Genomic DNA, 13,173 nt, shown 5'->3' with positions numbered 1-13,173 from the left:
CCAGTCCTGAGACCCAAAGCAGAGGCAGCAGGACGGGTGCCAGAGGACAAGGGTTGGACAGAGTTCTATCCACAGGAGGAGGGGCAGGTAGATGACAGTTCCCCAGCCTCCCTCAGCCCAACATGCCAGACACTTGGAGAAGCCCCAAATGGTCCATCCACCTTGATGGTGGCTCAGCCCCGAGGTGCTTCCCTGTGCACCTGGGTGCCCCAGCAGTGTCAGACTTTGCTGCCTGAAAGGCAAAGGGAGACTTTTCCAGCTTTCATGGCCATCTCAGTCCAACTTGGGAGGCGCCTGCAGGAGCCTGCTGTGAGCTCTCCCTCCTAGCAGGTAGCTCAGCCCAATGCTGGGTACCCCTCCGCATGCCTGCACACTCTGCCACCATGTGACTCTGCACCATGTACTCATCTGCCCCAAAGCCCTCTGACCCTCATGCCTACCTGACTGCCCTGTCCACCCTGTTAACCCAGCAGCACCACCATCGCTGCAGGGCAGGCAGAGGATGGCCCCACCCACAACAATCCCAGCAGAAGCCACTGCTCTGGTCACAAAGGACCAGCTGAGACAAACAGCTGACCTTAGACCACTGCCAGAAGACAGAAATGCAGCCCTGCTATAGTCCACCAACAGCAACGGGCTCCACAGCAAAGGAGAATCAGGCACTGGAGAGTAAAGAGTCTTGAGCTTCTGGGCACCGCAGGACACCTTCTTCATAAAGCCATTACTCTCTAGACCAGGAAACACAGCAGAGCCATCTAATACAAAGGAAGAAACAGAAACCCTGACAAAATGAGGAGGAAGAGAGTATGTTCCAAACAGACTACAGGATAAGACACCACAAAAAAGGGCTAAATGAAATGGAGATCACCAATCCTGTGGATAAAGATTTCAAAGTCAGTCATAAATATGCTCACCGATTTGTGGAAAAGTATTGACGATTTCAGGGAGGAACTTCAACAAAGAGAAGTTGAAAAACAGCCACTCAGAACTGAAGAATATCTAAAATGAAAAATACAATGAGTCAAATGAATAACAGATTGCTGCAGGTAGAGGAGACAGTCAATGAGATGGAAATTAGAGAACAGTAAGAAAAATAATGAAGCTGAGGAATAGGGAGAAAACAGAATCTCTAGGAATGAAAGAATGATAAGAGAGCTGTGTGACCAATCCAAATGAAACAGTATTTGCAGGATAGGGGTACCAGAAGGAGAAGAGAGCAACAAAGGGATAAAAAGTCTCTATGAGGAAATAATTGTTGAAAACTTCCCCAACCTGGGAAGGAAACGGACACATGGAAATTCAGAGAGCCCCTAACAAAAGGAACCCTAGGAAGACAATGCCAAGACATATAATAATTAAAATGACAAAGATTAGGGATAAAGAGAGTACTGAAAGCCAGAGAGAGAAAAAAAGGTTACTTATAAAGGAATCCCCATCAGGCTATCAACAGACTTCTCAGCAGAAACTCTAGAGGCCAGAAGGGAGGGCATGAAATAATGTAATGCCTTGAAACAGAAGGGCCTTGAACCAAGAATACACAGCAAGACTATATAATTCAAATTTGAAGGAGAGATTAAACATTTCCCAGATAAAGACTGAGGAACTGAAAGGAATTTTCAAGGGACTTCTGTAGATGGAAATGTTCTTAAGCCTAAATAGCTTTCATCAGTGAAAATAAACCCACAGTACAGGTAGTAGACCAATTAATTACCAAGCAAGTATGAAACTGAAACAAAAGTAGTAAAACTATACTCATAATTAGTCAAGGGATACACAAAAAAAGTGCAGAAATGACAGCTAATACATAGTGTGGATGAGGAAGAAAAAGAAAAAAGTACTGACTGGGTTTGAAATAGAGCAATCATCAACTTAATATAGACTGTTATAGTTAGGAAGCTATCCTTGAACCTTATTGATAGAATCTGGACCTGAGTACTGCCTTTTGAATAAGCCCACCCACCATCTGAGAGAGACCTAGGTGTCATCTTCCCCAGGCTACAAGCATCCTCCAGAGGACACGTCAGCAAGCCACAAGCCCACCTTTCCCCTGACCCCTCCCCTCAAAGAGCCCGCCAAAGCTCTGGCCATATAAAAAGCCTCTTGACTTTTTAGAGACTCTTTTCCTTTGTTCTGCTGGCCAGGACAGAGGGGTCCCTCTCAGGTTTAGTAATAAACCTCCTTGGACTGTGGAGTTTGCATCCTTTCTTCCCTTTCACTTATGGTAACCACAAACCTAAAGCCTACAATAGATATACAAAAAATTTTAAAAAGGAATCCATTACAACCCTAAAGAAAACCATCAAATAACACAAGTGTTAGGAAGAAGGAACTCAGAGCAATAAAAACAACAGAAAACAATAAAAAGGTAATAAGTACAAACCTATCAATAATTATCTTGTGTAAATGGACTGAATACACCAATCAAAAGATGAAGAGTGGCAGAATGGATAAAGAAACGACCCATCTATATGCTGCCTACAAGAGACTCATTTCAGACTCAAAGACATACACATATTGAAAGTGAAGGGATGGAAAAGGGTAATTCATGCAAATAATAGAAAAAAGCAGGAGTAGCAGTACTTATATCAGACAAAATAGATTTCAAAACAAAGTAACAAGACAAGGACGTTATGTAATGATAAAACAATCAGTCCAAAAAGAGGATATAAACATTATAAGTATCTCTTCATCCAATATAGGAACACTTAAATATGTAAAATTCTAACAAGGGGGGAAATAGACTGGAACTCATTCATATTAGGAGACTTTAAGACACAACTTACATCAATAGATCAACCAGACAGAAAATAAGTATGGAAACAGAGGCATTGAACAATATATTAGATTAGATGGCCTTAACAGACATCTACGGAACACTCACCCAAAAGCAAGCTGGATACACATTTTTCTCAAGTGTACACAGAATGTTCTCCAGAATAGATCACACACTAGGCCACAAAAAGAGCCTTAATAAATTAAAGATTGAAACAGTATCAAGCAACTTGTCAGACTACAATGATATGAAACTAGAAATAAATTACATAAAACAACAAAGCCAACAAACACATGGAGGCTAAATAACATGCTTCTAAATAACCAAGAATGAACAAATTGAAACGGAAGTCAAGCAATACATGGAGACAAATGAAAACAAAAATACAACAGTCCAAAATTTGTGGGATGCTGCAAATGAATTCTAAGAGGGAAGTACATGCAACATAAGCCTATCTCAAGAAACAAGAACAATCCCAAATAAACAGTCTAAATTCACAATTAAAGAAACTAGAAAACAAATGAAACCCAAAGTTACCAGAAGGGATATAATAAAGAGCAGAGCAGAAATAAATAAAATAGAGAAGACTAAAACAATAGGGAAAAAAAAGTCAGTGAAACCAAGAGCTGGTTCTTTGAGAAAATAAAATAGACAAACCACTAGCCAGACTTACCAAGAAAAAAAAGAGTACACAAAAAAAATCAGACACACATAAATATACCATAGATACCACAAAAATACAAGAAATTATTAGAGAATTCTTTGAAAATGATCTGTAACTAAATTGGGCAACCTAGAAGAAATAGAAAATCCTTAGAAATATACAACCTTCCAAGACTGAGTAGGAAAAAACATAATCTGAACAGACCGATTACCAGTAACAAAATTGAACTGGTAATCAAAAAACCCCCAGCAAACAAAAGTCTGGGACCAGATGGCTTAATAGCTGAATTCTACCAAACATTTAAAGAAGAGATAATCCCGATCCTCCTTAAAGTATTCCAAATAGTAGAAGAGGAGGGAATACATCCAAATCCATTCTATGAAGCCGGCATCATTCTAATACCAAAACCAGACAAAGACACTACAAAAAGAGAAAAGTTTAGACCAATATCCCTGATGAACATAGGTGTAAAAATCTTCAACAAATTATTGGCAAACTGAATTTAAAAAAAACATAAAAATAAATCATACATCATGATCAAATGGGATTCATTCCAGGGATGCAAGGATGGTACAACATTTGAAAATCCATCAACATCATCCACTACATCACCAAAAAGGACAAAAATCACATCACAAATCAAAAATCACATGAGAACTTCAAAGAATACCTGTTTTCCAAGACCTTTTTTATTAATAAAGCAGATTGGAACTGTCAAATTCAAATGAACTCTGGGACTCAAAAAGTTTGACTTTCTAAATTGCAGATTCAACATATAATGGAAAAATCACTGACATTTAAGAACAAGATTAATTCTTTTCATTGAGGTCCTCTACTTGCATTCTCAAAGGCAGAGAGTGATGCACCCATTTCAGGGATTCTGTAGCCTGTCCGTGGGAAAAAGAAAATATACGTGATCAGAGAGAACAAGATACTTATCACCATTACATCGGGAGATGAAGTCTATGAATTTAATGTCTCCTTTTATGAGTAAGTACATCTGAACTCTAAGTTGCAAATGCCTACAATATTTCAATTTATATGGATCCCTTTTTTACAGATGAGTTCAGTTTCTAATTCCTCCTTATAGTTGTTTTGTTGGTTTTCCCATTTATAATGTTTTTTTCAGTTCATATTTAAAGAAAAAAAAAACACTCTATGACCTATCAGTTTTCCTTTTTTTTCAACTTAATTACCCTAAAAAAACTTTATAGGGTACTACTTTGAATCTTAAATGCCCAGTGCTATAAACTAGTTGGAAGAACAGTCCTTAGCCTTATGAATTGCATCATTCAAATATAAGAGTACCCACTAAATTTTTTAAAAAGCATCATTATATTTTTCTTAAGTAGTGATTATCTGAAAATTTAAAACATGTTTTAAGGCTATTCATCTCCAATTTTTGGATTACAAATTTAATTGTAGTAATATCTCTTTTTTAAATTTGAGGGATGGGTAGTTTATAAGGCACAGATAACAAAAGATACAATGATTACAGCTATTAAATGAGCATTCATTTAGAAATGGAATATATCCTTACCAAACATTTTTCTCATAAATATTACTAAGAAAAACTTAAAATCTAGTTACATGTTGAGAAGTCACTCTCTGAACAAAGCCAAGGAGTCCACCAGGGGGCAGAGCTAAAGGCCGCCTGTGAAGCAGACCGTGGAAGTACCTATGAGCCAAAGGGCAGGTTTCACACCATGGTGTCTGCGTTTGCTGGCAGCGTACACCCAAGGAAGTAACATTAAGCACCTCTATTTTCTCATTGGAAAGATGGGAAAAATGAAAGAAGGAATACCATATTGATCTATTTCTTAGGAGAGGAAATTTGTAAATGCTTTTAGAGAGCTTACAATTCTTTATCAGAGCACTTGCCTTCCTAAAAACCTGCTTTGTTTTACATTCCTAGTAGTTCACAAATCTGCAGTTGGGCTGGATAGTGGACTTTTTCCTTTAAAAACACACACTCACTAGGAAAAGGATTTCTCCTGAAAACGATTATTTTATGATATCAAAGTCATTTAAGACATTTCGCATACACATTTAAAGCTGTCCTCATGTAGAACACAGAAGGCAAGAATAAAACTGCAGGATATGAAATTAGTATCAGACATGTCAACTCTTTCCATGAACAAATCACAGTACACAGAAGTCTATCCAGGACCAAGATGTAACCTGTGAGGATGAGCCACCAACTATATTTCCCCAACACTAAGTCCTGGCTCCCAAAGAAGATCAAATATAAGGTGTTAATTTGCAGTCAGATACCTTAGCAAGATCTTCTTTTAACTTATTGTATTGCACCACATCAAAATGCTGTTGCTTTGATTTCTTATGGAAGAAGTGAAGAAACTGCCTACTCTTAATAGCTGAGTAAGTATAATCCTAAAAAAAAAGAAAACATGTTTTAAATGAACATAATGTCTCCACAAGAGAGACACTTGCCTTAGCAACACCAAAGCAAAGGAAGACAAATGAGTAAAATATTTGCAGTGGCCATCACAGCAAGCATAAGGTGCCACGAAAACATTTAGTCTTGTTTGAGATCAGCTGCTCCTTTCAAAAGCAAACAAGTTGGGAAGAAAAATCACACATTTTGAGAGAGAATGGAGAAAAAGGAAAGTGGAGATTTTGGGCAAAACAATCATGCAATAAAGCTAAAGTTACTGGGTGTTTTGTACAAATTCAATCTTATTTATGAATGAGGGCACAGAGAACATAAATTTGATGTGTTTATCTCAGTGGAGGAATTTCTGAGTTGTATTCTTCCTTTACAGCGGTAACAAATAGTTTCTCTGTGCTATATATAAATCTCCATCCTTGTGAAAAACATTTATCAGCTTATAAAAACCCAGAAAGCAGTAATACAGTAAATAAAAAGGCTTTATTGCTCTTGCTCATTACTTGACTTGGATAGGAATTATTTGCAAGAGATATTCTAGATTACCATTTTCCTAACAAACTACTCACCTGTCGAGTGACTATGAAGTATGCAAAAAAGACCATGGAGTTTTCAAATGTGACGAAGTATGTAACTGGTTCCATGATATCCCAGGAGTACACCCACCAAGTGAGCCAGGCCATTGCCCCACCCTGAAGGGACAGCAGCGCTAATCCGGCCCACAGGAGTCCACTGGTTTTGGCTTCTGAGCGAGCTTCAATTCTAGCTTTTATCTGAAGGGAAAAAAATGATTGCCAGGTCAGCTTACAGGGTACCGACTTAAGAAGAACAAGAGGGGAAAAAAAGTAAAGTGATATCTGCATTACTCCAGAGAGGTCCAATGTACCAAAAAACAGAATTTATAAAACATAGACATCAGTGAGTGATCACTTTTTTCCAAATCATTTATCAATAAATTGTTTTTTACATTATAAAAGTAATACCTACTCGTGGAAAAAACTTTAAATACCACAGAAGGGTATACAATGAAAAACTCAGAACTCATCCTCTGAAGCTGAACTAAAATTACATGCCTATTTCTTTGACCCAGAAGTTTCACTTCTGGGACTTCATCCTTCAGATACACCTGCACACATGTGATTCATTACAGGTTCATTCCTAAGAGGAAAGACCAAAGATCACCCATACATCCAACAAGCTATTCTACAGCTGTAATGAGGAAGCTTTCTATGTACCAATACAGAGATCTTCCCAGGACTCACTGCTAGTGAAAAAAGGTGAGAACAGTAATAGTGTGTACTTTTTCCTGAAAAAGGAACAAAAACAATAATATATTTGTATTTGGAGGCAGATAAAGAAAATCCAAAGTGAGTCATAGGTATGGAGATATGGTACTGGGAAGATAGTGGTAGGAACACTTGCCCTGGGCCACCTTTTTAGATTTTTAAATCTTAATACAAGTAAATATATCATCACCTTTTTAAAAAGTAAAGAAAAAATTTAAATGTGGGTACACAATCCAACAAAATTAAGAAGTCCTTCTCTCTGCCATCCTCTAAGTATCCTTAGAGGTAATCCCTATTAAAAATTTCTGTTCATATACAAAGATACACATACACCTACCCATTTTTAGAAATCACAAGCGGAATCATAGGTTTTAAAGATGCAGTTTTTTGGAAATAGGCTCCTGCCTCTCCTCCCAAAAGAAAGTTATTTTTTTCGCCACCACTGATTAACTTCAGATGTCAGGAAGCCACTGCGAAATTTCCAGTTGCAATTCTGGAAACTTTTAGCAGAGCAGGGCCATGGGCCTATTCTCTGAAAAAGAAACTGCTGTACTTTCTCCAGCTATACGCATTACAGAGACATGGCTGATCCGTGGAGAAGCCCAGCACAGAGTTTAAGGTGGCAGCTCTGGAGTCAGACCATCGGAGTTAAGTTCTGGCTCTACCATGTATTAGCTATGTACCTTGCTGTCTCAGTTTCTTCATCTGAAGAATGTGAAAGATAAGAGTACCAAACTCACAGGTTCGCTGTGAGGATTAAAGGAGAAAACGAGCATACATAAAGCATTCAGAACAAGGCTCACAGGGAGAGAACTCAACAGATACTGGGTATCATTTTCTAACAGACCCGACTGTGATGCTCCCTAACCTGTTCCAGAGGCTCCAGCTGCCTCTTCAAGTGGTAAATTTTCTCCAGTAAATGGTGCTCTCTCTTCTTCTGAAACTCTGCTAAATGCAAGGCTGTAAACAGTCTGTGAACCAAGGATTTCAGGTCGTCCGTCTGAGCTGAATGCTCACTACTCAGGTTTTCTGAGAGAAGACAGAAGGGAAACGTAAGGCAGTCACCAAGGGTCTGTCAGGCTAGGGGCCCATCTGAGTCCCCGTCGTGGCCCCCTGAACACCCCCGATTCCTGGGGACACATTGCTGTTGGCATTTTTCAGGGTACTCCATTAGTGTCTCTCATATAAAGATAGTCTGGAATGAATGATAAATGACCAGGCAGTAGATTTCAAATAAATTATGTTTTTGCTTGTCTTTCTCCTTTGTAATATGGCTTTTGCTGTTTCTTTAGAAATCTTCATACAGGAAAAGTAAGGGGAGTATTCATCTACCAGGATACAGGTGAATACCTCACCTTAGTTGTAACACATAAGTTTATGGGTTCACTTTTATACCTGAGTTCAACCTAAGATCCCTTCCCGTGCACCCTAGCCATCAATCCAAAAATTATTTGAGGATTTACAAGGCAGAGAAGCTGGTGTTGTGACATGTAAACTACAGTATAACATACAACTGAAAAGCAGTTTAAGGGTCAGTTGTTTTCAACAGGGTGTAGATTTGAAAGGTTCACGACAAGAAAGGGGGTCTCAGTACCCGAGTTCTTTAGATTGTGGATTTCTCTCATCCTTCTGCCTCTGTGGATCTGTAACTCCACAATCAAGCTGGAATGCTACCTTTCTGAGGATTATCAATGTCCGCCAGCACTGTAAAAGCACCTGAGGCAGGGGGACAGGACAAAGGGAAGACAGACCTCTCCAGGCAGCAGCAAGCTGCAACGACAAGGGAGCATTCTCATCCTGGAGTCAGTATTAGCCCAGGGGTTTTCCAGTTCACCAGCAGTTCTGAAGTTTTCTCTCCCATCTCCACCCACTTCCTCAAGACTTCACTCTGGTTTTCAACCCCTCCCACATTCTAGCCTAAAGCTGTCACAAATGGTGACAACCAGAAGGTCCCTTCTAGGCTTTTGAGATTTGCAGAACAATCAGAGCTTTTTTGTTGTGATGAAAAGATGTACTGATATGTAAAAGCCCTTCCTATACAAGAAAGGGATAAATGGGGCATGATTTTGTCTAAAGCTGTGGAGTGTATCAAAGATACAGCCAGACACTAGTTGAAGTGGCAGTAAGGAGAGATTTTATTCAGTAACTTCTGCAATAGGGAAGCGAGCCAGCGTGACCTGAACTCAATTTCCATTTGCATAGAGGTGGCTGGGCATTTTAAGGGAGGGAGAGTATTAGGGGCTTAAGCAGAGTAGTGGGCAGATACAAAAAACGGACATGAGGTTGATGACTGTGACTAGGCCATTTGGGTTTGTTAATTAGTGCTTCTCCAGGAGAGAAACAGGAGGCAGTGGTGCAAGCTCAAGCAGAGCACCCACCAAGTGGGAGCAGTGCAAGAGTTACCTCCTTGAATGATTGCTTCAAAACAAAGACAGTTTGGGTGGTAGAAGATTTGAACTTCAAAGGGGTAGAGAAAGGACTTATAATTGCAAGCTTTCTACAGTAACTGTTCTAAGATGGAGCTATCAGCCTATCACCTGGTTTTCAATGGACCAAACAGTAAATTCTTCTTGTCTAAGCTTTCTCAGACAAGAGGGTGGGAGTCATCATCCCTGGAATATGGTCTTTAGCTGTTAGAAACTATGCTGGTGTTTGTTCACCTGCGTGCGTGCGGGCGTGTCTTAGGGGGTGGAGCAGGGTGAACAAAATCATTTGTGCTGAGAACTTGCAGCTTTTAAATGCCATGGTTGAGGCCTAGGTGAAGGGGGTTCAGAGGAGTTTGGCTAAAGCCTGGTTAAGGGGACAGTCTGTATCAAGTGACACAAAATGTATATCTGAGTCCAATGACAAGCACCTTTGGCTAAGCTCTTTCAGCAATGTGGACACCACGAAATTCACTGTGTTGTATTACCAATTTAAACATTTGTCAGTGGCATCTCCTAACAAAGGTCAAAAGTGAAAGACAATTATTCTTTTTTTCTTCAGAAGCTATTTATTCCTTTTGTATGTGTCTTTCATGTGGATTTCATTTCCGTATCCTAAATTTACAAATACAGATTTGCCAATGGTTTTGTGAAGAAATGGAGTTTATATAAATTATTTTTTAAATAATTCCTTTGTCATTTTTCTTCTATCCACACCTACTTTGTCCCTGTTCACTTACTTTATGCTGTGAGAAGGGGCAAGTCTGACTCACCACTCACTGACGCCTCATGACCCTGAGAACAGTGAGACCCTGGCTCACTGGGCCTCATGCCTCCAGGGTAGGCCCTGCCCCTGGAGCTCCACCCCAGCAAATGGCCCCTCCAGGAATGGAGAGGGGTCTCCTTCCAAGGAGTTGGCAGGAGGGGAGGCTGTGCTTCAGTCCACCTGGACCTAAGACTTATGTCACATGTTGGCCCCCTCCCATCTTCCTGTCTCACACAGAGATGTAAAAAGAAAGAAAGACTAAGAAGCTCTTTTGAAGGTTACAGTCCAGGAATTCTGGCCCAATTAAAACCTGAGATTTAATCATAAGATTAGAGAATGCTTCCCCTCTCCCATACCTTAACACCGCATAAACAGGTCTCCAGCTCTGTGCAAGATGCAGGCTCTATTAAGAAAGAATTCAAAGAAAACATTGGAGAGAGAAAGACAGTAGAAGAAACTGAAGCCTCTGATACCTACAGTTACAGCAAACAGTAAACAGCATGACTCTGAGCCAGATACACATAAAACCTCACACTAAATGCCTACTTGCTTCAGTTTCTATTACCCAATAAACCATATGTAGCTTTCAACACAAAATTACAAGACAAGTAAAAGACAAGAAAAAACAATCTGGAGAAACAAAGCAAGCATCAGAACCAGACTCTCATATGGTAGATATTTTGGAATTATTAGTCCTGGAAATTAAGACAAATATGATTAATATGCTAAGGCTGTGGTGGAAAAAGTAGACAACATGCAAGAACAGATGAGTAATATAAACAGAGAGATGGAATTCTAAGAATCAAAAAGAACTGTCAGAAACCAAAAACACTGTAAAAGAAGTGAAGAATGCCTTTGATGGGTTTCATCAGTAAACTAGACAAAGGGGAGGAAAGAATCAAAGAGCTTGTCCTTATCAGGATGCCTATAGAAACTTCCCAAATTGAAAAGTAAGGAGAAAAAGGAATGGGAAAAGAGGAACAGAATATCCAAGAACTGCAAGACAATTACATAAGGTATAACAGGCATAATGCGAACATCAGAAGGGGAAAAGAGAGAAAATGGACAGAAGTAGTACTGGCAGTAATGATGGCTGAGAGTTTCCAAAAGTACTTTGCTATTGGTTAAAATGACAGTTTGAGATGAAAGCAAAAAATCTCCTTTAAAAAAAGGAGTTAAGACTGGTTTTTAGTCTGGCGGGTAAGGAGCTTACAAGTTGTCCCTCTGACCAAACATCAAGGAAAAGGCAGAACAAACTGAAAACCAATAGTCTTCTCGGATTGGTAAGAGTACTGAGGTGACAGGGCAAACTGCTGCCCACATAACCGGAAAGATGGGTGATCACAGAGAACCACCATTCAGCAGAGCAGGGACCTCAACAGAGGCAGTGCTCAGGTAGGGAAGCCTGAACTGTAATTGAACAGTTGTTGTGGGGCTCAGGGCGGACAACTTAGAGATAAAACTCCAGCGGGGCCCAGCTTTAGGGAGGCAGGCCCACTCTTTTGTGATGTTTACCTCTAGGAGTTCTACAAGGTTCTTATGGAGACAAGTACGCTGTGCTTCCAGCAGGGGAGGCAAAAAGTAGCCATTTTCAAATACACCACAGCATCCTGTTCATAACAGGGCTGGCCCTCAAGAGAAATTATTTTACCACAGCCTAAATTAACAGGGCTTTAAAAGAATCTAACTGACCTGGAAAGAGGGAAATACCCAACTCCAGCACCCTCCCACTATCCTGTCCTACCCAAAGTGGAGCTTAAACTGAGAAGGACTTGTGAAGTTCACAGTCCAGGGGCACAGGTTCATTAAACACTGATACCTAATTACGTCACTACAGAACACTTCCCCTCCCCACACCTTACAATACTGCTAAAGGCTTATTTACCACAGCTCTTTTTACCCACTATATAAAGTCCAGCTTTCAACAAAAAATTACAAGACATACTAAAAGGCAAAACACACACTTTGAATAGCCAGAGCAAGTATTAGAACCAGAGAGAGATATGGCAGGAATATGGAAATTATAAGGCCATCAATCTGAAGTAACTACAACTAATATGATAAGGCCTCTACTGAAAAAAGGTTGACAATGTGCAAGAACAGATGAGTAATGGAAGCAGTGAGATGGATATTCTAAGAGAACATCCATAACATTAGCAGAAAAGAAGAATGCCTTCGACGAGCTCTTTACTAGATGGGACATGGCTAAGGAAAGAATATCTGAGCTTGAGGGTAAGTCATAGAAAATTTGAAAACAGAGAAGCAAAGAGAAAAAAACACTCAACAGAACATAATAGAATGTCTAAGAACTATGGAACACTACAGAAGGTATAACATACATATGCACATAATGGGAATTCCAGAAAAAGAGAGAAAGTAACAGAAGAGATACTTGAAGCAATAATGACAAAACTTCTCCAAATTAATGTCAGACAGCAAATTACAAATAGATCCAGGAAGCTCAGAGAATATCAAAAGCAGGATAAATGCCCCTAAAACCTCTACACCTAAGCATATTATATTCAAACTGCAGAAGATCAAAGATAATGTCTTGAAAGAAGCCAGAGGAAAAACACCTTACCTGTAGAAGGGCAAAGATAAAAAGTGCATCTGACTTCTCAAACTAGAAGCAAGAAGGTAGTAGAGTGAAAAAGTTGGAGTTTTAAGAGAAAAAAATCACTAACCCACAATTCTGTACCCTGTAAAATTATCCTCCAAAAGTGAAGTGAAGGAGAAATGAACACTTTCTCAAACAATTGAAAACAGAGGAAATTTTTTGCCTGTAGACCTGCCTTGCAAGAAATGTTAAAACTTTTTAAGAAAAGAATGGTAAACATCAGGAACTTAGATGTAC

General features: G+C 39.5%; 1 protein-coding gene across 2 annotated transcripts in view; it reads right to left on the bottom strand.

Annotated features, from left to right (window-relative positions):
- Window positions 1–4,106: 4,106 nt before the first annotated feature.
- The window catches only part of MCUB (mitochondrial calcium uniporter dominant negative subunit beta), a 93,577-nt gene continuing 84,510 nt past the window's right edge, over window positions 4,107–13,173 (bottom strand). For both annotated transcript variants that reach the window (XM_036920893.2, XM_057502526.1), the window contains exons 5-8: window positions 7,999–8,159; window positions 6,414–6,617; window positions 5,712–5,828; window positions 4,107–4,324 (exon numbers count right to left, since the gene is read on the bottom strand). In XM_036920893.2, the coding sequence (XP_036776788.2) occupies window positions 4,247–4,324; window positions 5,712–5,828; window positions 6,414–6,617; window positions 7,999–8,159 (560 nt within the window). In that variant the 3' untranslated portion in view covers window positions 4,107–4,246. The remainder of the gene's footprint in view (window positions 4,325–5,711; window positions 5,829–6,413; window positions 6,618–7,998; window positions 8,160–13,173) is intronic.

The sequence above is a fragment of the Manis pentadactyla genome, chromosome 5, assembly GCF_030020395.1.
Source record: "Manis pentadactyla isolate mManPen7 chromosome 5, mManPen7.hap1, whole genome shotgun sequence".
Classification (NCBI taxonomy): domain Eukaryota; kingdom Metazoa; phylum Chordata; class Mammalia; order Pholidota; family Manidae; genus Manis; species Manis pentadactyla.
This window is presented reverse-complemented; position numbering and strand designations above follow the sequence as displayed.